This window comes from Thalia democratica, chromosome 8 (assembly GCF_965202585.1).
Source record: "Thalia democratica chromosome 8, ktThaDemo2.hap1.1, whole genome shotgun sequence".
Classification (NCBI taxonomy): Eukaryota; Metazoa; Chordata; class Thaliacea; order Salpida; family Salpidae; genus Thalia; species Thalia democratica.
The window spans coordinates 11,179,408-11,204,456 of NC_139172.1; the positions used below are offsets into that span (position 1 = coordinate 11,179,408).

The following is a 25,049-nucleotide window of genomic DNA, read 5'->3' on the forward strand; positions in this document are numbered from 1 at the left end:
TTTCAGGTAGCAGTTAGTAAAACTGTTTTGTCTGGGCCATGTTAAATTTTTTGTTTTATGGTTTTACATTTGTTTTAAAGTGTTATTAACAGTCAAAAACTTCTATTAAAATTACAAAATTTTAGTTGGTCAAAAAATTATGTATTTTGTTTTTGATTATTAATTTTTGTCGTTTTTACATTATTTTGTATTTACTCATTTTGGATCCTTTATCAAAAGGTAGAAAAACAAGTTATCTGGCACACCATTGAAAACTAAAACAATAATTTTCTTTTTTAATAAAAGAGTTATGATAAAGCAAGTATTTTAAGTCTAAAACTAAAACTAAGACATGAATAAGTAAAATGATAAGTTTCATATAAAAAGATCATTTAAGAATACGTTTTTTTATTTATAGTGAATATTTGTGCATAGATTAATATAAAAAGTTTTACTGAATAATCGAAAATAAATATCGAAGTTGTTTAATTAAAATTTTAGTTACAAAAGTGTGTGTTAGTGTTTAAAAATGATAAATATATAATTTAGTAATAAAAACTGTACATATATCGTTTTTACGAAGTTGTAGCATCATTTTGTTCTTTGGTTTCTATCTTTTCTTTTGTAATCGCTCTGTCAAATATATAAGGTTTAAATAAAAACTGAAAATTTACTTCTTTAATTTTTAGGTTTACTTAAAATTTTTATTTATTAAGTTTGGTTAAAAATATAAGTTTTATATAATAATAGAAATTTTCAGCCTCAAATTTATTTTTAATTACATTGTATCATAAACTTGTTTGAATCATTTATTTAGTAAGATACGTTTATGTTCTATGTTTTCCCTATTTAGATCTTTTGAACTTAATAAAAAACAAAGTATTAAAATAAAATAAAAAACTTTTGAAAGACATTGAGTTTTTGTTGTAAAATATAAAAGTTTCTTGTTTTTTATTAATTAAATATTAGACTAAAAAAACTAACTCAACGTATTAAGTTTTGAATACGATTTTAATTAATTTTATTTTAATCATGAAAAAAACATTAAAAAATGTTAGTAATCAAAATAAAGATAAACTTCTTATAGTTTTAACATTACCTAAAACAAATACATCTTTAAAAGTGTGTTTTTACTTACAGATTAGTAATCAAATGTTCTAATATACTGATAACTTAAATGCTTGTTTGTGTAGAATAAACTACTTAGAAGGCGTTGGAGTTTTATCAGATGCAACTGAAATATCGTCTTTACTAATGTTTCTTGGCCTGTTGTAAATGTTACCGTCTCTACTGTTCACATCATCGATTCCACTTTGTGATGATATCAATCTATCTCCCGGATGTCGCACTATGCTGGTTTACAAGTCTTGTTTATTTTGGCAGAAAATATAATAAAAAAGGTGAGTTTCGTACAATTTTTTATAGTTAACATCTTATAATTGTTCACAAAACTTAAAGGTTTCATATTTTTAATGTTTTTAATTTTAAACGGCAAAAAGGTCCTAGGTTATAAAAGATTTAACTATACACAAAAGTCTCCTAAAGTTTTACATCAATACTCATAAACTATACCAGTGGTTCTCAACAAACTTAAAAGCTGCTTACAGCAAGTTACTGAAAACAAACTCTGTGCCCTCTAGACTACAAAAAATATAATTTGTCATTAAAAAACACTTTATTTTTTTGTGGAGATTATGTATATAAGTTATATAAGTAAAGTTAATGACTTTTAAAGAACTGGTATTTTGTAAAATTTTTTAAATGTTTATCTTTTTAAGTTTATAAAGTACTAAGTAAGTATTTGAATTAATTTAGATAGCAAAAATGCTACTTAGTATAAGCTTTTTAAACTAAATTTGTAATTGTGTTAGCAATTAAATTCATTGTATTTTTATATCTTAAAAAATATTTAACTACACTGATAGTGAAATTATTTTTGACTATATTTAAACTAAATGCTATACTAACAAGCTACTTATATTAAATTTTATGTCCTCAGTATGTTTTTAATATTTTTATTAACTTCTATTAAAAAGAAACAAGACAAAGTACTAACCATAAAAATGATGCAAAAGCTAAACTTAAATATTACTATTAGGTAATTATTTAAATTTTTAAAAACTACATTGTGTGAGGTAGAAAATTATATTAAAACATTTAGCAACTCGCACTTCATAATAAAAACTTGTTGTAAAGATCTTTCGACTAAGACTTATCTACACAGTACCTTGTTATGAAAAAATTTAAATAAAATTATATTATAAGCAAAACACTTAAAAAATTTTAGAATATAAAATGACGTCGTAGTCGAGTGTGCAAATTGAATTTCTTATTATCCAAGATCTAAAACAGGGGTCGAAAAACTGTGATACTTTTACTTTATTTTATTACTAACAAGATATTGAGTTGATAATCCTTAGTCGACAGATCTTTACAACAAATTAGTTATGAAATGTGTGTTGTTAGATGCTATTATAAAGGTATGCACTGAAAAAAGCTTATTTAAAGATTATAACAGTAGTAGAATGTAGTTTTTAATTAGTTCTATAAACTGGTACATAGAAAAACTATATTTCTAGATAAATGGTCTTCACGGGGTGCACCCATGCACACTAATATGCACAATTTTTTTTGGGTGCACGAAAGCATTACAATATACGAAGCTCGTCTAGGGGTTCATTTTGAAACTTACACTAGATATTCTGGTAAGATAAAAAAAAAAAGTTAGATGTTCCGAAGTTTCTGATGAAAAGCAAATAAAAACACAGTCCTTAAAATGTTTAAAGGGAGTTTTAAAACTTAGACTAGATATTCCGGAAAACATTAGGAACTTACACTAGACCAGTGGTTTTTACGATGTATACGAAATTTATTTTTGACTGACAAAACCATAATCTTAAAGTGCTCCAAAACTATGTAGGGATGCACTAAATCTACTTTGAAATTTACACTAGGTAAAGCCTTTTACTTTAGAGCCTTTAATAAAGAGAAAAAATAAAGTTACAGTCATAACTGATGTGTGTTTTAAAATTTACTAAATATTAAGGGTAAATTTTGAAAATAGTTACTACACTTCTGGGTTATTATGAGCTTTGGGTGCACAAAATTGTTTTATTTTGTTTTTCATGCAGAGATTTCAATTACTATGATACAATTGCTCCTGATAACGATTTTTAATTTTTAAAACTACATTATTGAGGTAAAAAGTTGCAAGAAAATATCATAATTTTACCTATGTAAAAAAACAAACCTTGATGTAGGCCTTGATGAAAAGTCACTGAAATGATCTCTAACGTCCGATATTGTGAAGGGATCAACAAATCCATGATTGTAGAATTGAGACGATCCTGAGTTGCTTCCCAAATAAGAACCACCCGCCATTAAACGATCCTTCAGAGTAGTAAAAATAAAAATTTAAAATCAAATAACAGTGTTTTGTATTATAAAGCTACGTTTTAAATCGATAGTTAATAAATAAGTTAGTACTGACAAATAATAATTAAACACCTTTTATTATATATTTTTAAAGTTTAACGAAGCTATCGTTAACTCTTACACCGTAGTTCACGTACAGTAAACAATATTTACTTAAAAAATAATACTCTAAATCAGTGACGACGCGTGATGACGTCATTGGGGGAGCAGAGCAACATACACTACATAATACAGTTACTTCTCATACTTAGGTGTTTATTTTAATCAATGCATATTTGAATGAAAAATAGAGTAACACTGAAGCACTTTAGATCTGTTACGCATCCTTCTAGCGCATTTCCCTGGTTTGAATCAAGATAATAATGAAAATCAAACTACTTAAATGATAAAAACGAGTCAATAAAACAATCAAATTTAAAAAAGTAATAGTTGTTAAGTATACAATAAGATATAAAAAACACACAATTTTATCAAAACTAGATATAACTAGAAATAATTTTAACTAGATAGATAGTGTTTTCGATCAATTCTCATCAGTAGAGTACAAAGCAAACAAGAAACAAAATTTTACAAACTCATATAGTAACCAAGAAATCATAGAGTAATCAAGAAATTAATAAAAGACAAAAGTAATTAGTAACAATTGAAATTATTTAAGTTTACTTACTTTATACTTTACGTTATAATTAATCTACAGTAAAACTAAACATCAATGTAATGAAAACAACACTTATAAAGTATTACGAAAATAAAAAATTAATATAGTCAAAATATTTTTGCTTGCATAAAACAGATTTAACAAAATACAAAAACGTTTCTAATTTAACAAATCAAAAATATTACTACAAATTTTAATAATTTTAAATCTATTTATATTATAACTGTTTGCACAAGTTGAATTATTAACTAATTGTTCTGCAATAGATGAACGTTTTGATGCATTTAAAACCTTGACCGATGTATCATCTTTCTTATATTAAACTTAAAAATTATTTACACTCTTTGGGACATGCTATTTTATCCTTTTCCTTAGATGTATTGTTGTTAATCCAATATAGCTTGCTTTTTAACAGCAGCTGTATTGGGAATTACCATACTTTTATTTAAGATTCATATTGGATCCTTACCACCTTTTGTTTATAATGGTTAAGAGGTGGAGACGATTCTAGGGTTTGCTGCATAATAAGTAATTCTTATCAAGTGTCTAATTTTGTTTTCTAAAATTTCTGAGTTTTCATTAATGAATGGAATTGTTAAAGTAACTACAAATTTTTCAGGTCCTAATGTCTTTATTTTATCCAAATTTTTCAAATGTAAACGAATTGTTTTATTTACAAACTCTTGTGGGTACCAGTTATTGTTTAATAGTAACTTGATCTGTTTGATTTCACTTAGTAGCAATTTTGTTCTGATTAGATTCACTTTTCTAATTAAACTAAAGTTTTTAAAATTATTAAAACTTGTAGTAGTGTTTTTGATTTAATTAAATTATAAGCTATTTTTGGTTTGTTTAAAAAACCTATTTTATGTAAGCAAAACGTTTTTGACTATACTTTTCTTTGTTTCTATATTTTCGTAATACTTTATAAGTGTTATTTTCATTATATTGATGTTTATTTTCACTGTAGATTAATTTATAACGTTAAGTATAAAGTAAGTAAACTTGAACAATTTCATTGTTATTAATTGCTTTCGTCTTTTATTAATCTCTTGATTACTTTATGATTCCTTGGTTACTACATAAGTTTGTAAAATCTTATTTCTTGTTAGCTTTGTACTCTACTGATGAGAATTGCTCGAAATACATCTAGTTTTATTGAAATTGTATGCTTTGTATTTCTTATTGTAAAATTACTTGCCACTCATGTTCAAATAGTTGTTAAATACTTAATTTATTAGACTGACGCATGTTTCTATGTCTTAAACTTATAACACAGTTTCGGTAATTAAAAAAATTGTGTTGTTGTTATTATAATTATATTGTTATATTCAAACAAAACTTTTTGTATAAATCTCTAACATAAAACATACTTAAAAATTTGATACTTTTTAACGTTTATCTAATATTATAAATTCCTTAAAATTTTTAAGTTCACTATTTACGTAAAAGGGTGTTTTTATTGAATGTAAAAGATTACATTCACCAACACAAAGATTTATAAATTATGTAGTTGCGTCGTACATTCTGGTTAGGTATTGTTTTTTGTTATTCAAGAAACAACACAAAGATTTATAATTTTGAGGTACATTTCTTTAACTGATAAAATTTAAGTATCTAAAAGTTTAAATAAATAAATATATATATATTCTACTCATTATGTCCTTATTTCCATTTTTATCTTCTAAGTTACGCAAAGAACTTTTAAGACTTCAAGAAGATATTGTTATAAACCGGTCTATTTATCAAAAAAGTTTTTAAGCTCTATAAAAATCGAATTAATAAATTTTAAACAAACTTGTTAAATTACCAAATACAACAGCTAAGTTCTTAAAAAAATTCTTTATATTATAAAACAAATTAAGCTGCAGTTTAAAGAGAAATAAGATTATTTCCAACCCTACAAAAACGTGGGTTGTAAGTAATTGATAACCATAAAAAATACAACTTATTTACAAACGTGAAATAACAGACTAAATTAAAAAAAAATTTAACTACAAAACTTCAAATGAAACTTTTGTGTCCAAAGTATAAAAATAAGTAAATAAAACAAAAGAAAAATTGCAAGTTAAAATGTGAGTTGATTTTTTTTGGGTAAGTCAAAAATTTAAAAGTTACGTTTAAATTATTATTTTTTATTTAAACAATTGATAAAAACAAATTTTATGCTGGAAGTTATTTAAGTCTTAATATGTTTGTAGTAGAATATTTACATATTAAATTTACGTACAATTAATTTTCACTGTTTTAAAAGTTTGAAAGTTGTTTAACTTACGTAAATATCAGTGTATGAAGAAACCATTTACTCTATTTTAGTAGTAACTTCTAATAGGTCTTAATTTAAAATTTAGTATATTGATGTTTTGACTGAGCAACTCTTGCATTTAATTTAGTTTTGATTACAATAAAAAACCAAATTTTTCGTCAGACTCTAAAGTTTTTTAAAAGTAATTTTTTACTGACTTTATTTTTTTGTATAATACTATATATAAATGGAACTGAACCTGTTCACTGACAAGATGTGGATGCTGCCTAGGCCACGATAGTGGGACGTGACTGCCTGATACAAGACCACTCTTTGCAGAAACAGAGTAAGGAATTGTTAACGTAGCCAATCTTACACCAGATAGCTCGATAGGAATGTTTCCTGCAATTGACCATTGGTCTTTTTGAGGGTCATAACATTGTAGTAAGCTCATGCATTTTTGTTGTGACCAGCTATACCCTCCCACCTTTAAAAAAAAACAATGTTGACTAAATTAATTTTCAATTACAGTTTATTGTTTTTGTTTTTGTTATTTACTTCAAAGTATAGACCAAGTTTCGGAATAATATTATTTTTATTAAGCTTTTCAATTTATATGGTTAAACTGTTTTACACAGTATAACTAACAATATAAATTTTTTCATCGTAGAACTCACAACCACCTTCTGAGTGTGGATGAGGAAGTTGAGAAACCACTGACCATTGGTCAGTCATCACATTGTATATCTCTGTCTCTGTATTTTTTATTTTATTTTTATAATTTTACACATAAGCATTACAAGTTTTTTCAAAAAAATATCTAAAATACAATTTAGTGAAGAATAAACATGCAATTGTAACTGTATTGTTAAGTAAACACACAACAAACCTAGAACATCAGTCCTTTTGTTTAAACCAGTGTTTCCGCCAGCCACAAAAATATTGTTTTCACCAAAAGCTACCATAGCATGCCAACCGCGTGGAAGGTGCATAGGAGTACGTTCATGCCAGGTGTCATGTCTTTAATTATAAATTTTAACATCGCTTTTGAATACGAAGTGAAAATTTTCAAACAAATAATTAAAGTAATTTTGATTGCAAATTATTTTTTAATGATGTTCTCTAGTAAAATATTCGAACATCGTTATTTTAACTATAATAAGAATAATTGAAATCATGTTAGTCTGAAAAATAATCTTAAAAATGCTGCAACTATATTTTGACAATCTATAAAGTATTTTTAGATTTAAAAACCTTGGGCTGTATGCCAACAACTGATTAGTAAATCTGCCCTCTTTAAAGCCACCGCTAATATAAATTAGATTTCCCTGTATTGCTTGAGCATGATCACAAATTCCTGTTTGTACAGAAGCAACGTATCTCCATCTGTCATCATCTAAAGAATAACACTCCATCGAAGACATTCTACCTGCGGCATTTACTCCTCCTACGAAACGTAAAAAAAGGTTTAAACTTTAATTATTTGTAACAAAAGTAACAAAGACGCTTTATACTTTATAAAAAAATAAAACTATAGCTTTACAATATTTTTTCAATAGATTTTATGATACATTTTTAATAATTTAAAATATTAATTAATTGTACCATTTTTAAACAAATAAATAAGTATTTAGATACTAGTTAAAATAAGTTTAACTTTTTTTAAGTATATAAATAGTTTTTTTTATTACCTAAAGCATATATACGATTATCGACAACACTGACGGTAAATCCTGCCCTTTTGTCATTCATGGAAGCAATCCTCATCCAAATATTAAATCTTTAATAAGATAGAAATGATTAGAAAAATAAAGAAAGCTTGATTAAGTATTTATTAAGTTTGATAAATAGTTAAAACAGTTGCTTTGAACCTATTAGTTATCATACCTTGGGTCGTATCTAATTACAGTGTTGACAGCGGTCGCACCTCTTTCATCGAACATATTCTGTCCACCCAACACATACAAGAAGTTGTTCATTACACATGCACAGTGACTGTAGTTGTTTATGTTAAAAACTAGATATATAAATACACTAAGCAATGTGGTGCTTTTTGAAACAAAAGTAGTAGTTTTAAATATCGTGATTTAAACTGATTAAGCCTATAACACTTAACTTTACAGTGTGGTTGTTAGTTTTTTATAATTGAAGTTTAAATTAAAACTTTCCTTGAAAACAATCTAATGCTGATCTAAATTATGAAACTCACCTACAAAGTCCTTCATGCATTGGGGGTAAAAATTCAGACTTAGATAGATCTCCATTGATCGCGTATAATTGGTTTGATACTCTGTCATGAGGGTCAACTCCACCAATTACAACCATTCTCGAATCTGTTGATCTTACCTGGCAGATCCATTTATTAAATTTAAAAAAATAGTGAAAATTTATTAATTAAAATTATACTTAAGTTGAAGTTAAGTTAAAAATAAGTCCGAAAGTTTTTAGTTTTTCATAGATAGTTAATTGAAAATTAATGTTTATTTATAGTTCTACTGAAATAGTTACCTGAGTTCTTATAGATTGAAGTATGGGTTGCGAATGTGGCAACATATGATAGTTTGAAGCTTCCAATAATAGGAAATTACACTCAACTCTCATAAACTCAACAAAATTTACGTATCTTAGCAAGTCTCGTGGTGGTATGAGCGGAAAGTGAATCTTTTCCATTAACTGCCGAACAAAGCGGTATCTGTTGAAATTAAAATACGGTGTACCAGTTTTATGTGTTTCTTTTTTTTTTAAACTATAGCAACAGATTGTTTTAGAATAATTCAATTCTATCTTTGAATGTTCTTTTTTTAATTAGTCTAGAGAAGATAAATGAATGAGAAGAACAAATTGAACCAATGAAAAAAAAATATATATAAACTATGTCATTAATAAATGGAGTTATTCTTTCCATTAACAACCCAGTTAAAGTGTGTTGATTCGTTAACACACAGAAACACATGTTGGTACAATAAAGGAAGATTACTGTACAATTTGTTTTTATTTATATTTCAGTGAAGTTACTTCACTAAAATCTTTTTTAAGCAAACGATTTAACCTATATTTTTGAACAGTTATAAACTATGTCTTAAGTTTTTTAAGAATAAATTTGAAATTTAGAAAAATAATTTACAAAGATTTTAAAACTTATTCAAAAACATGAGAAAAAATGAGTACTTAACATTATTAAGAAATATATTAAATATATATTGTTCGTCTCAGTATAAGAAACTAGATTCACTAAGAAATGAAAAAAGTTGTTTCTTTTGAGAATTTTGTTACAAAAGTTAAAAAAAACTCCTAACAAAAGACATCTTACTGAGTAGTGAGTAGTAGATCAATACATTTAGCAAAGTTGTGAAACTTAAAAAGAAAAATACTTTTTGTAGTAGAAAACACAAGTAATTTTTACATTTGGTAAAAACGGTTCATAAAAAAATGGTTAATGGACCTATCAAGCTCAAAAAAGTTACGAAGCTGCAAAAAAAAAACAGGGACGACCTGAAAACGTCGAATGACGTTCAGAAAAATTTAAACTACCTCTAATGTTATAATATTTTGTATTATAGTATAGTATGCAGCTACCTTTAAACTTCAAAAATAATTTAAATTTTGAAGTAAAGAGGCAACTGTATACAAGGCAGTTTATGATGCTCCGCAACTCTTATGACTTTTCACGTGTTGCCAGTTATGTAGACAAATAAAATAAGTTAAAAAAACTCATAGTTTTATTCTAAAAATACGTTAGTCAGGCTTGAAATTTAGATTTTTTATAAAATTCTTAACGTTTCTTAAGTTATTTGCTAAAATTGTTGCTTTTATCAGGAAAAAAATTCTTAATTTATAGGAATTTATTTTATAATAACTTTATTATGAAATTATAAAGATCCGCTTCAAACTAAGTTTTTACAACGAGAATTTTGTATTAATTTTTTATAAAAAAGTATGTTTTTAGTTGAAAAGTATAACTCATGGTCCGCATATTTTTTCTCTGCGGGCTTCAGTTTGCCGACCCTTAAGCAATAAAGGTTCTTAACTTCAGCAAAGGATGATTAGATATAGATATGTGTGTTAAAAAGTATATCTAATTCATGTACTAATTTAAAAAAATCACAGTACTTTCTTTTTATTGAGCTGACATCTGTTTCTGTGTGTCAAGCAAGTTAAAAAAACTCAACGTAGTTCTGTAAAAAAATAAATACTGTAAGGAAAAGTAGAAGATAAGATAGGTAAATGGAACTCTTTTCTGACAGTATTTTTTTTACAGAGCTCCGTTGGAGTTTATTAACTTGCTTGACTCACAGAAACATAAGTCAGTTCAAGAAAAAGAAAGTACTGTTGAAAATTGTTTTTATTTTATAGTCTAACGATCTTGCTTCGATCTAATTTTAAGTTTTGAAAATTTGTTGCATAAACTATGTTCACTGTCTACGCCTAAAAAAATCAATTTGTTTTGAAAATAAAAATAAATTTGTACCAAAAAACTGATTTTCAAACTATTATAAGTATTTCCTTTAAAAGGTTGGCCTGATGGCGTAGAGATCCTATTGACGTCTTTAAAACTTTTGAAGTTGAACGTTGCAAAATCGAAATCCAGTGGTGACACATATACAAAAAAAAAGGAAATTTTTTAAGCTATTTTCACTAAAACTATAGTATAAAACGTTCAAAATCGAACCTCTCCGATTGTTTTAACAGCCACTGTCGCGATGCTTCAAAAAGTTCAAGCTCTGAAACATTTTTTAATGTATACGAATCCAATAACAAACTCATGTTTTCAATTGACAGTTTCTGCGAAAATTTTCTACATCTATAACTATACATAACGAAATTGACTTATTTTGAATGTTAGTACTTATAATTGTATTTAAATACAACAAAAACTATTAATAACAGCACTAGTTTATTTAAATACTTGTATTTCATCAGTTTTGACAAGTTCATTAAGGTGTTCAGCAATAAAGTTGTATGATTTCTCTTCGACATTTGGAAGTTGAAAATCTTCAGCTATGTGAATAATATCAACACAGTTGTAGACAGATATTTCAGATGATAAAAAGGCCTGTTTTTTAAAGAGAAATACGACTTGTTTTTGAAGTTTTTTGGGGATTATTAAAACATTTTTATTTGACTATCCAATTTTACAAAAAATAAATGAGTTTGATTAAGAAATTTACTTAAAAAAATTAAAATATTTTTAAACAAAAAAAAAAACCTTGAATAAATATCTAGAATTTTCTAGTCACAGCTATCAAATATTTTCTCTACTTAAGATACATGTTAATTAATACGAATAAACACATTACTTAATGTTCGGTTATTAACAATTTATAACAATATGTAAACTTTGCAGAAATTTAGAACAGTTTTTATCTCGAGTAGTTTCGCTGCAGTGATAACAGTGCTGACATTTTTCATACTTAGTTGAATTTCAGATGTGTAAATATAATTCAATACAGCACTAACTCCTTCAGAAGTAACATTTTCTATCACAATTGGCTAAACATTTTTGATAAAAAATTGTAGCAATGCTTTTTGAAGAAAAAAGTAAACTAATTTAAAAAAAATTAAATAAAGGATATTCTAAAATTAAGTACGGTTATCTAAATGTTAATAAAGTTTTTAAAATGTTTTTTATATATCTATTTATTCAAACATAAAATATTTGATAGAATAAGCTTTTTTTTCAAAACACTTTATGACTGAATTTATATTTTTTACAATAAATGTAATAACTAAATTTAGTTATAACACGCTATAAAAACATTGTTTACACGTAAGCTTAATATACATTTTGTGTAAGTAGCGTGGATCTAGGATTATAAATATAGTTTAGTAAATAGTAAACATGTACAATATTGGCTTATTTACTGTAAATGTTTTTATTTTTTGAAAAAGAATTTAAAAAACTTAAGTACGGATGACAATGATGAAGGATAATTTAAATACTAAAGCAGGGGTCGGCAGACTTTTATGGTCGCGGCCCAAGTTTCTTTAAAAAAAATGCTCGCGGACCGCACTTTATAGAAAAAAGTCTTCGCGGGCTGCAGTTTTTGTGAACTTAATACAATAATCAATACGAAAATACAATTTTAATCCAAAAATGTGATAAAATAAGCTTTAAGAAATAACTAGTAATGAGTTATAGCTTACATAACAACCTAAGTATAAGTTTTTACCGCGAAAACTGTTTATTTTAATGCTTTAAAAAGTCAGTTTTTAGCTAAAAATATATCTCATTGAGGGCCGAATTTGGCCTGCAGGCCGCAGTTTACCGACCCCTGTAAAAAAGCATACAAATATCTAAACTGTTTGATTACTGTTTTATATAGTTTTATTAAGTGTCAATGTAACCCTATTACCGAAGTTTTTGAAAAATTAATTAAATTAAGTACTTTTGATTGAGACTTTAAAAACTTTTTGTTTTTCTACTATATACAAAGTGACTATATCATAATCAAATATCTAAACACAAATTTTTGAATTAAACTTGAAATACTCAAACTTGATGCACAACGTCTGAATAATTAAATAATCTTCCAAAGCATTTTGAAAAGTTTTTAATTTTTCTAAAAATTTAGTGTAAGACAGTTGAGTTTTTATTTCGATGCTTGATTTATTTAAAAAGTGAAGGACTATTACTTTTTTACTTTCAAGAGCGTAGTAATAATTACTACTTTTTTTGTAATTTTGTTTCTAAATAGACAATTTAAACTATTTAACAGCAGTAAATGAAGGGTAGCTTCAAATTTCAACTACAGTTTTAGAATTGTTTGAAAATCATGCAAATAATTTGCATATTTTCCTAAACAGCAAAATATTTTTAAAGCTTTTTTTTTACTATATCCTCATCCTAACCCATCTTACCCAAACATAAAAAAATAAATCAAAAATTAAAATTTTATTATTAAAAAAAACAAGAAAAAAAAATTGCTGACTAAGCAAATATGCAAGTTATTTGCATGATTTTCAAGCAATTTAAAAAAGTAGTGAAAATCTGAAGTCACCCGTAAATGAACTTGAGTGTTTTTTAGGAGCCCACAAAAAAGGTAAATTTAATTTAAAACAAACTGTTGGGTAAATAATTTTCAAAAAATGTACTGAGAATACTAAACTAAATAATATTTTGTTTTAAAAGTTTTGATAAGTTCAACTCGTTAAGTATATTTTTGACACACCTTAAAACTAAAGTTTAAATTTAAACAAAATACCATTTAACATTTTATATAATGCTACAATTTAAACTTGTAACTAATTTTCTTCAATAAATTAACCTAAGTGAAATAGAATTTCAAAATACACAAATCTGTTTGATTTTTTTTTTATTAATTACTATTTTTCTACATATTCATTTTCACATAAAAAGTTTCTATTTAAACCACTAATCGTTTAAACTTAAATAACAAACTTTTTTATTGTTTGTTTGTAATTATTGAAAGTTTTCTTTTTCAGTTTAATTTAAGCTAGATATGATTTTTGGAATAGTTTTAAAGTCTGTAAATATTATTACTTTTTTTCTATGAAAACAAAAAAAAATGTAAATGAATTTTTATAAATATTTTATCATCGAAGTATAGTAATCTATAACTTAATTGTATTATATTTTACCAGCAGTAATGTTAATATGGTAGTTAGAAATGCTGTACGATTTGTAATACAAAGTTGTAAAAAAAGATATAGCATAGATAAAATAAAATATTTCTGTAAAATCATCTTATTTTATATTTTTAGAACTGTTTTAGGTTTTTATTTTTTAAAAGCAATAATTGTTAAAACACAATGAATGCTCAATTTTTTTAGTTCGTACCAGTGGCGTAACGTGGTATTTTGGTCAGGGGGTGCGCAATTTTTTTCTCAAAAAAACCCCTAAATTAAAACTTTTGTAATAAGCTATAAAAAGATCTTTTTTTAAGTAATATAATTGAAATAAATTCACTTGGTAAAGTAAGTTCAAAGTAACAATATATATAACTTATATATAAAAAAATTAAACAACTAAAAAAAAAGTATAAATTTCATTAGAATTACTTATACTTTCACAAATGTAAACTTACTAAATAAAAATAGTTTTTACTACTTACAGTAATCTTTATATCTTTAAAAATGATTATAATCAATAAAACGAAAGTATCTGTTTTATTTACGATAAAAATATAAATCTCTTTAATATACAATTCATCAGTGATAACAACACCTCATTGAACATAATTTAAATAAAGTTACACATAAGTTAAAATAGACCAACTCTATAACTGTTATTACAATTTATTACAACTTTGTAAAATAGTTAAAAGTATACTTTTTAATTTAATTCATCTGATTGTATTTGTTTAAAATAAAAATCACAAACTAAATTTATTTCTCATAGTCCAACACGCTTTTTCTTGAATTTTTACAAAAATAAAGGTCAGAAAACTAGCAGTAGTCTTAACATTTGTCGTAGGATAAAAAAAATTGTAAAATTGTTTAATTTTTTTTTAAGCATGACGTATTTTTGTTAACTTTTTGTAGAAAAATCTGTCATAAGGTTATACTACTGCGGTGCACTAACTAGTTGCGATCTTTTTGAGTCTAAATTCTTATTTAATAAAGTTATAAATTTTTTCTTTATGGAGTTTTTGATCAACATCGGTGCGCTCTTTCGTTTGCGCACCGAATCAGTATATTGGGTAAATTCCCTAACTTGTCTTTAATTGGTATTAGTTACTTTAAATTCTTTTTTTATTACTTTTTTTCTTTTTTGGGTGGCACGCATGCGCCCCTGGTTCGTACAAAAATTAAGTTTTTGAAATTAATAATTATAAACTTTTTTATAATGTAAATAACTATCTATTTGAGACACTTTTGATTGCAAACTTGTTTGTAAGAGTTTTGGTATGAAACATATCTAGTTGTAGTTAATCAAAATTTATTACTAATAAAAAAGTTTACACTATGTAGTACAGTTACATGCCGGTTGAGTTCGCATTTAAAACAAAGCCTAAAAGAGCATACTTAAGCAGGAGTGCATACTCAAGAAGTCCGTGTCTTAAATGTCTACTTAAAACTTAATACAAGTATGATAAAAACATATTTAGGTGTTACTTGAATTTGAGTAGAACATTATTAAAATTTTCTAGACTAATCGTTTATTGGATGCAGTTATAAAAGTATAATAATTTTTTTTATTAGATCAAACTACTACCTAATGTTTTTAGTATGTACTAAAATAAATAAACCAAATTTATTTAGGCTATCTAATATACTTAAAATGTAAAACAAATAATTCTAATGACCGTTTTAAAATACAATAGTTTTTGATAAGAAATTAACACAAATTTTTCGAGCTCAAAATTTTCAGTACGACTAGTATTAATACAAACCTCTGATGCCTTATCATTTGATTCAAACAGGTTCTTAAAAAATGAACTTGATGCTGTTAAGACGTTACGATGAGCAACAAATTTATCTTCTTCAACAACTAATACGACGTCACACAAAACATTTTCTAATCGTAATTCGTTTAGAGAAGTCAAAATAGATAAGTTGTTTGTACTTGATTTGTACACCTGATATAATAATGATCGTCAAAATTCAAAATAGTTTACTTTTTTATTGAATTGTTTTTACAAAGCAAAGACAAATACAGTTTGTTGTTTTTAAAACTATTATCAAGTGTTAAATGTTTAATTTAATTTTCGAAAACAAAGTTAGTAAAGTTAAATAAACAATATTATTAACAAATAGAATATTTAGTAATATCTTAGTAAAAACTTTATACTTTTTACTAAACTAAATAAAATGTGAACAATGTTTATATAGTTTAGTTAAATGAACTATAAGGAAATAATGAAAACTAATGAACACTTAAATCTTACAACTTTTTTTATAAAATGGGAGACATAAACATTAGAAACAGTAATGAAGTTTTTTAATTTTCCGTTTACACTGCTATGTCTAGAGTTTATCAAAACAAGTTAAAAAATATCGTTTCTCAAAACTTAACTAAACTAATTTTCAATCTTAGACTTTTAAAAACCTAAAAACTACTAAAAGATAAGCATAATGTTTACATTGTTATTTTTTAAACGATATTTAACTGCACAATCAAAGCGCTTCTGATTGACTTAAATTTGGTTTCTATTCTTTTTTAGTTTTAATGTATTAAACTTTTTTTTTGATTTGTTGTTAACTTGAGTAATGTTGGTTAGGAGTAATGGTTCAGATTTAAAGTTTTTGGTAAAATTGGTTAGGTATAAGATTTAAATGTTATTAATGTACTGCTTTACGACTACCTTATCTCATTTGCATAATACTGTGAATGAAAAATTTCCAAAACCTACTACTGAAGCCAACCTAATATGTAGTTAAAGAAGATAACTAAATTAAAATTTCTTATCGAATAAAAAGAAAAAAAAATGTTGGATAAATTTAAACTGAAAAAATTAGTTGTTGGTTGTTAAAGTATTTATATTTTCAAAACTTAAACTTTTTAGTGTTAAACTTTGTACTTTATTTATATGACAACACTAAATAAAATTACTTTACTTTCAAAAACGTTTATATTTTAAATAAGAATTTAAACATAAGTCACTCATTTAAAAAAAGTTTATTAATTTCGTATAGCGCATCCTAAGAATAATCTTGCTAAAAACTGATAGTATTATAGTGTAAATTTTGTTATAAACAATAAGTTTGAAAAGTCAGCGAAAAGTAGTTACGTCATAAAGTATGATCTATGTATGAGTGACTTATAAATAAATGTTTTATTTAAAATATAAACGTTTTTGAAAGTAAAGTAATTTTATTTAGTGTTGTCACATAAATAAAGTACAAAGTTTAACACTAAAAAGTTTAAGTTTTAGAAATATAAATACTTTAACCAAAATTTACCAAAACAAAGCTATTTAAAAATTTAAACTTTAATAGTAAATACGTGCTAACTTTATAAAATACTTGTCAAAATTAAGAACGGTATATCTAAATCAGGAGTCGGCAGCCTTTTGTAATTCGCGGGCCAATTTTCTCAGAGCAAATTGCTTGCGGGCCTCACTTTTGAGAAAAAAGTCGTCGAGGGCCGCAGTTATTTAAAAACAAATAAAGTAATTAGTAGAAACAAGCTATGTCAAACCAAAAACATGACAAAATAAGCAGTAAAATAGCACATTTAAAGAGTATTTATTAAATTAAGAGCCTAATTGTAAGTTTTGATTGCAAAACCGTTTATTTTTATGTTTAAAAAAAAATTTTTTTTTGGCTAAAAAGTAGCTCGCGGGCCGCAGATTTTGGCTTTGAGGGCCGGATTTGGTCTGCGGGCCACAGTTTGCAAACCCCTGATCTAAATTAATCAAAAAATGTTTTTATAAAAATAAAGAGTAGTTTTACGGATAAGGGTAATTCGATTACTTTAGTTTAATGTAGTAATTTTCAATTTTTACTTTTTTAAATGCGCTATTTCTAAAAAAATAATCTATGAGCACTAATTATTAAAAAATACATGACATATTGTACATTACTTTAGAAAGTATTCATTAATATTAACTTTACAGCAAATAGTCCTTTTCTATAGTACATATTTATAATTTTCTTTAACTTAGTTTTTTAATAAAAAACCTGGTATTCAGGTCTTCTGCTCAATGAACCTTGAACTGAAGACTGTACACTTCTTTTAGCAACTAATCCCGTCATTAAAATAAAGCTAAATCTGTATTAAAAACAAAAAGAATTAGAAACAAAAAAGTTACATTAGTATACAACTAAATGTTAAGATGAAATCGTAAAACAACATTTAGGCAACTAAACAAACGTTGTAAAGGTAGTTTTTGATCTTGCTATCAATCGCCGTAGGCTAAAACTCTACGTAAAAAAATTAGTTTATATTTTATACTAGTAACTATTTAAAGTCTTAAAGGTGCATCCGATTTAGCATACATATATTTCTAGAGTTTCATTTGATGCATTGTATAGATAAAAACAAAAGAAACTTTTGTTAAAACAAGTTATCAAAGTGTGAAACTTCATCACTACGATAGAAAGTAATCAAAATTCAAGCTTTAGCAACTTTATAAAAAAACTCAATTTATTTCGAGCTGGTTTACACGAACGAAACTTAGTTTTGTATTACAAAATACGAACTTTAAATAATTAGACTTTATAAATTAAAAATGCTCAAATTAGTTTATAGTTTAACTGTAATAATAATTCAACTTTATAAAATTATAAGTAGGTTTATAAGTAGTTTTTAGAAATAAAAAATAGAGATAGCACATGTTAAGAAAAAATAAAGACTAATGTTTCCTTTGATCAAATAAAAAAAACAGGATAAATCAACTATCAATATTAAAGAAACAGGTAGTATAAAAAAAAAAAGAAACTCTTTTTTTGTTTACTTATGATTTTCTTCCTATAAATTCTAAAATTTAAGATATTTTAAATATTTAAAATTCTATTAAATGAAAAAACTATTCAGGTTTAAAATCCATTTTTTTAATGATGTTAATATGTAGTAGAAAAAATATGGTAACAGTATGGATGAAATCAGTAAAAGAGTGCTAATTTAAAATACTTTTCAACTACATTTACATTTACAAAAAAGCTAACATCAAAAAAAAAATTGATTGAAGATTAAAAATTACTTTAAATAATGTACAATTACAAAACTTTGATGTTTTTAAGATAAGATTAGAGTTGAGTATTCTTTTGATTGTAACGTGCTAGATTAAGTACAAAATTCTTTACACGCCTATCTAATATAAAACAATTTTTCCACAGACCCTATAACCTAAAAAATGTAAAACAAAAAAATTAAAAGCAATAATAAGTCTAAATAACTATTTAATCAGCATCCTGTTAACTCACTATAAAATTATTATCACATTTGTAACTTAATAGTATAAAATTTTTAACTTAAGTCGACTTTTAAAAGTCATTTTTAAACAAAAAAACATGCTACAAACTTGAAATATTTAATTAACAGTTAGTTTGACGACTCCTGGTTTAGAGTATTAAATATCTACAATTCTCCTAAATTTAACTTGTTAAATAACTACTTTATATAAGTAATAACTAATTATTTACGTCGCTGACTATTTTTTTTTCGCTTTTCGCAGCATTATCGAAGCAACAAAAAAGTTTAATAGCGAAACAATTCTACAAACAAACCCAGTACGACTATAGTGTATATATATGACACAACTAGTTAGTTTAAGCTAGTTTATACTAAATCGCTAATTTACAAGTGTTTTGTGCGATATTTTAATTGTTCTTATTATAAGTTATTGATCATTTTAAATAAATGTTATGGTCGTGAAAGCAGAGTTGTTGTTGTTTTTTTTTGTTAAGCGGCGATTCTTTGTTTTCTTATCTCAAATCAAATCTTCATAGTCATTACATATTTATTATATTTAATTTTAGCTTGAATAGAAATACCAAGCCAAGCAAAAACTAAATCGAAAAATTGTTTATAGTTTGAAAACAAAAACATAAAATAAATACATAAACGCACTACAACATGAAAACACATTATTTTTGGAACCAGTCATACAAGTTTAGTTTTTGTACGGGTACCACTTTTGCACAGAACTGTAAGCTTTTGGATTTTAAATACTCTAATTTTAAAATTATAGAGAACTAAATTTCTTAAATTAAAATATAAATACTTTACTTAACTTATTTTTGCTTTTAAGTTAAGCATATTTGGTTAAAAAAATTATAGACTGTGTTAAAAGTCAAAAAATGCGAAAGTTATTTAAATGCTTTTGGACTTGATTCTATAATTATTTTAGCAATTGGAAACGTTAATGTATAAAGATAAATATGCTGTGTTTTTCATAAGGAACAAAAAAGTTGATATTAGTATTTTATTTATTTATGGTTTAATTTAACCTATTAAGAATTAAGAAATTTAAAAAGTTTAGACTAAATTTTGAATATTTTTGTTTAACAAAAAGAAAACTATTATTAAAAATACCGAATCATTTTTGTCTGGCGTATTTTTAATTTGGTTGCAAATCTATTAACATATGTAAAGTATCCATCAAACAACGATTTAAATAATTTTCTAAGACTTCTTATTTTTCTTTCTATTTTTCAGACGTCGCACCTGGCTCCAGGGAACCAGTCTAAACACGTTATAATAATAATAATAATAATAATAATAATAATAATAATAATAATAATAATAATAATAATAATAATAATAATAATAATAATAATAATAATAATAATAATAATAATAATAATAATAATAATAATAATAATAATAATAATAATAATAATAATAATAATAATAATAATAATAATAATAATAATAATAATAATAATAATAATAATAATAATAATAATAATAATAATAATAATAATAATAATAATAATAATAATAATAATAATAATAATAATAATAATAATAATAATAATAATAATAATAATAATAATAATAATAATAATAATAATAATAATAATAATAATAATAATAATAATAATAATAATAATAATAATAATAATAATAATAATAATAATAATAATAATAATAATAATAATAATAATAATAATAATAATAATAATAATAATAATAATAATAATAATAATAATAATAATAATAATAATAATAATAATAATAATAATAATAATAATAATAATAATAATAATAATAATAATAATAATAATAATAATAATAATAATAATAATAATAATAATAATAATAATAATAATAATAATAATAATAATAATAATAATAATAATAATAATAATAATAATAATAATAATAATAATAATAATAATAATAATAATAATAATAATAATAATAATAATAATAATAATAATAATAATAATAATAATAATAATAATAATAATAATAATAATAATAATAATAATAATAATAATAATAATAATAATAATAATAATAATAATAATAATAATAATAATATGATAATGATATTAACAATAATAATACTAATATACAAATAAATACCGAGTCTCAAGAAATAATCACCGACAGAAAATACAAAAACAAAAAAATACCTAAATTCTCAACCTCGGACGCCTTTATAGCAATAAAGGATTATAAGAAACAATTCCTTCTCAATGTAGACTGCCGACTCTTAAATCCAAACAAAAACGAACATGGGAGGATATGGAAAAAAAAACATCTTGGAAAAGCTGTGACGAAGATAAGATACGCTTCAAAGTTAGTCCAGTGGAAAAATTCCTTTGAATTAATCGAATGGTTCAAAAATGTCCAAAATAAAACTAAAATTTGCTTTAAAATTTTGATATTGTGAATTTCTACCCCAGTATAACTGAAAACAATTTGATTAACGCAATAAACGTAGCAAAAAAAATACACTAAATTGGAAGACAGAAACATTAAGTTAATAAAGCAAACACGTAAAAAAGTTTTAACTTTTAAGAAAAATAAAGCGAATTCAAAAAAGACAACAGCAATCTATTCGACGTTCCGATGGGCTCCTCTTCGGTTTTGGAAATGCTGTGTTAAAACGATTGTGCTTAATAAGACTATTTTTCTCTCCTAATAAACTAGAATTAACTTTTAACTGGAATTTGGTTTTATGAACTTATAAGTATTTTTCAACATTGATATTGTTCTATATATGTATTTTTTGTTTTTGTTAAAAATAAATTTATTTAAACTGAGCTTAAATGAATTAGTTGTGCTCCTTACGATTTCGAGTCTTAAAATAATCAAAATTAAATATCAATGACATCATTTAAATTAAAAAAATTTTTGAAATAATAAACTCGACAATTCAACATTCAAACAAAACCGAAAGATTAACATGAAAAATAAAAAGAAGACAAAGATTGAAATTATGTCTTATTTCAAAACAGTTTACGTTGGTAAACGTTCATTACTATTCCAAAAACGATTACTATCTACATTTCAAAGAAATAAAATTGTAATTGAACCGGCAAATATCAGCAAAAAAGTTTCTGACTACTTCAGCAACAAAAGTAAATTCTCGGAAATATTTGACTTGAATGTCGTTAATAGATACAGCTGCTATGCAGATCAGAGCATCTCCTATATTGGAGAGACTTCGAGATAAGTTTTCCGACGGATTGCAGACATCTGTAAAACAGACAACACTTTAAAATTTTACAACGATGTAAGCAGAGCAAACTCTACATCCTGGAATCAATTTTGACTGAGGGAGAAAGGCATAAACTAAACAAGCAAATAATAATAAATGGAAAAACCAAATTAAGGACAATATACTAATTAATATATCTATACTTAGATTTTGTTCTCTACATATTAAAATTCGTATTTGTTAAAATCCTATAGTTACAATTCTATGGTTAAATCATATAGTTTAATTTAAACTGTCTACTTAAAAAATAATTTTAAAACCTATTTATCATTAGAAAAATAAATTTTATTCAGTTTCAAAAACGTTTGTGAGAATATAAAAGCAAAAGAAGGGATCTAAATTTGTGTATCCCTAGTTGCAAATAACTTATTTTTTTAGAATATTAGATAACGAACAACGATAAATACTTAAAAAGGAGGCTCAGACTGGTGTGTACAATCTACAAAACTGTTATTTTGGATATGATTAACTTTGCTTTGGTAGATTTTTTTGTTGTAGAGTTTTTAGTAGTTATTGATAATTTTAAGTTTAACAAAAATGTACATTTATTTTTAATTTATACTATATTAATTTTTAGATTTTGGTACGCTGTGTCCTTTAGACATGTTAAATTAATATTTAACTAAGCTTGTTCAAAAAAAAATATATATAAAGAACTTTTGAACTATAAGAGTTATAATAAATATGTTATTTTTAGTTTATTTAAATTTCTGTAAAAAATGTATATTTGGTTGTTTTAAAATACATAATAAAATGCAAAATGCAGTTTTGGCTTAAAAATAAGTTTTTAAGACTTAATTTTAGACTCACTTTAGTTAAGTAATTTTAGTTAATCTTCAACTATCTCTATTTTAAGTAGTGTTTGAAGTTTCTGCAAAAAAAAATTGACTTAACTTGCAAGCATTATCACCTTTTTAGAACAGTACTAAACAGTTTTTAGAAACGAATTAACAATAAAAAAAGTTGATATTGAGATTTAAACAATAAATTTTTAGAGATCTTTACGCTTAGGGAACCTTTATATAAAAAGTTTATATACTGAACTGCAATATAAAAAAGCTCTTTTAAGTAAGTTGGTTATAACATTTTTTTTTTTCATTTTATTAATTTCATTATTACAAATAATAATTTCCTGTTTTGTGTGTTTTTTTAACTTTAAATTTTGTTGACAGTAAAAATTTTTTTACGTTCACACAACCATATAAAAAATTTTAGCAATTTATTTTATTTTAAGTAAGGGTTAACCTAGGGTCAGACAAAAGATATGCTGTTTCATTAAAAAGAATTATTTAAATTCAAACAAAAATACCTACGTAAACGTTTTATTTTATATTATTTTTTTATATCTAGATACTTAAGTGTATATTCGACTTAAAATTGTGTTTCAATTGTGTATATAGGTTTAGTATGAAATTATAAGTATTAAGGATACTATCTGATTTTTATTTTTGATTTATTGTTTTAAGTTTTTTTGGGTATCTGAGAGAACACATAATCGGACCAAACATGTCAATAAAAATCTGAAACTTAATATTACAAGCTAGTTTTATACACAGATGAACAAACTTAGTAACGTAAGATTTAATTTAATTGTAAGCTGATTAGGAGTATCTGCAAAACTTTAACTTTTTGTTACTGAACCTTAATAGCATACATAAAAATTTCATCGATGTTTAATAAAATCATAGTTTTCTATATGTTTAACGTAAAGAGTTGTTTTAATTTTATTAGACTTAATATTGGTTTTTATTAGTGATGTACCGGACCCGGATCCGGACTTTTTTTTCAAATTAGGATCCGGCCGGACCCGGATTCGGACTATTTTTTTCAAACTAGAATCCGGCCGGATCCGGATATCAGACAAAAATGACAATATCCGGCCGGATCCGGACCCGTATAGCGAGTCCGGTACATCACTAGTTTTCACATAAAAAGTAAAGCTTACATTTGTAATTTCAAAATTTCATTTCTATAAACGCTAAAAAAAACTATGAATAACTTTAAATTTAGTATAAAGAAAATTGATAGAAAGATGAAGTACATCACAGAAACAATATCTGGTAGCTAAGATTAAAATCTATTAAATAAGATCAACTTGCAAAAATCAAGGAGGACCCCCTCTATAGCCTTACTAATCTAAAATCAACTAAAATCAATTTTTCGAACAAAATTAACTAGAAAATCACAAAATATTGAAAACTGGATCAGCTAAAACTCATTCAAAATCTAAAAGAAAACTAGCCTGAGTTTTTCAAAAAATCTTAAAACTAGCCTAACAACTTGGTAGTAAAGTTTTTAATTTTACAACATAGGTAAAGAGTTGCATTTCTAAAATTTTTATTTAATAGTTTAAATGTAAACAAATGTAAATTAGTCACCAGTTCAAAATGAGCCAATCACGGTAGGTGTTTAATTTTAACTGACGAAAATGACTCTTTTTAATTTACAAAGGGTTTGTTTTAGAAAAAAATACTTTTCTATATGCTCTTTTTTACTAACTAGATCCGAATCGGCCGGATCCGGACTTTTTTTCAAATTAGGATCCAGCCGGACCCGGATCCGGACTTTTTTTTCGAATTATAATCCGGCCGGATCCGGACCCGGATAGTGAGTCCGGTGCATCACTAGTTTTTATAAGCTGCGAAAGCGGTAC

At 24.7% G+C, this 25,049-nt stretch overlaps 1 protein-coding gene across 1 annotated transcript; it reads right to left on the bottom strand.

Moving 5' to 3' along the window:
* Window positions 1–402: 402 nt before the first annotated feature.
* LOC145842047 (kelch-like protein 9) lies at window positions 403–18,027 on the bottom strand. The gene is made up of 16 exons (XM_082949406.1): window positions 17,901–18,027; window positions 15,671–15,856; window positions 11,655–11,807; window positions 11,224–11,370; window positions 10,987–11,099; window positions 8,826–9,009; window positions 8,527–8,663; window positions 8,205–8,312; window positions 8,009–8,097; window positions 7,572–7,764; window positions 7,207–7,337; window positions 6,966–7,072; window positions 6,577–6,804; window positions 3,230–3,369; window positions 1,183–1,332; window positions 403–612 (listed from the first exon to the last, which is right to left on the bottom strand). The coding sequence occupies exons 1-16, from the start codon at window positions 17,973–17,975 to the stop codon at window positions 555–557; spliced, it is 2,199 nt and encodes a 732-aa protein (XP_082805532.1). The 5' UTR covers window positions 17,976–18,027; the 3' UTR covers window positions 403–554.
* Between the last annotated feature and the right edge of the window lie 7,022 nt (window positions 18,028–25,049).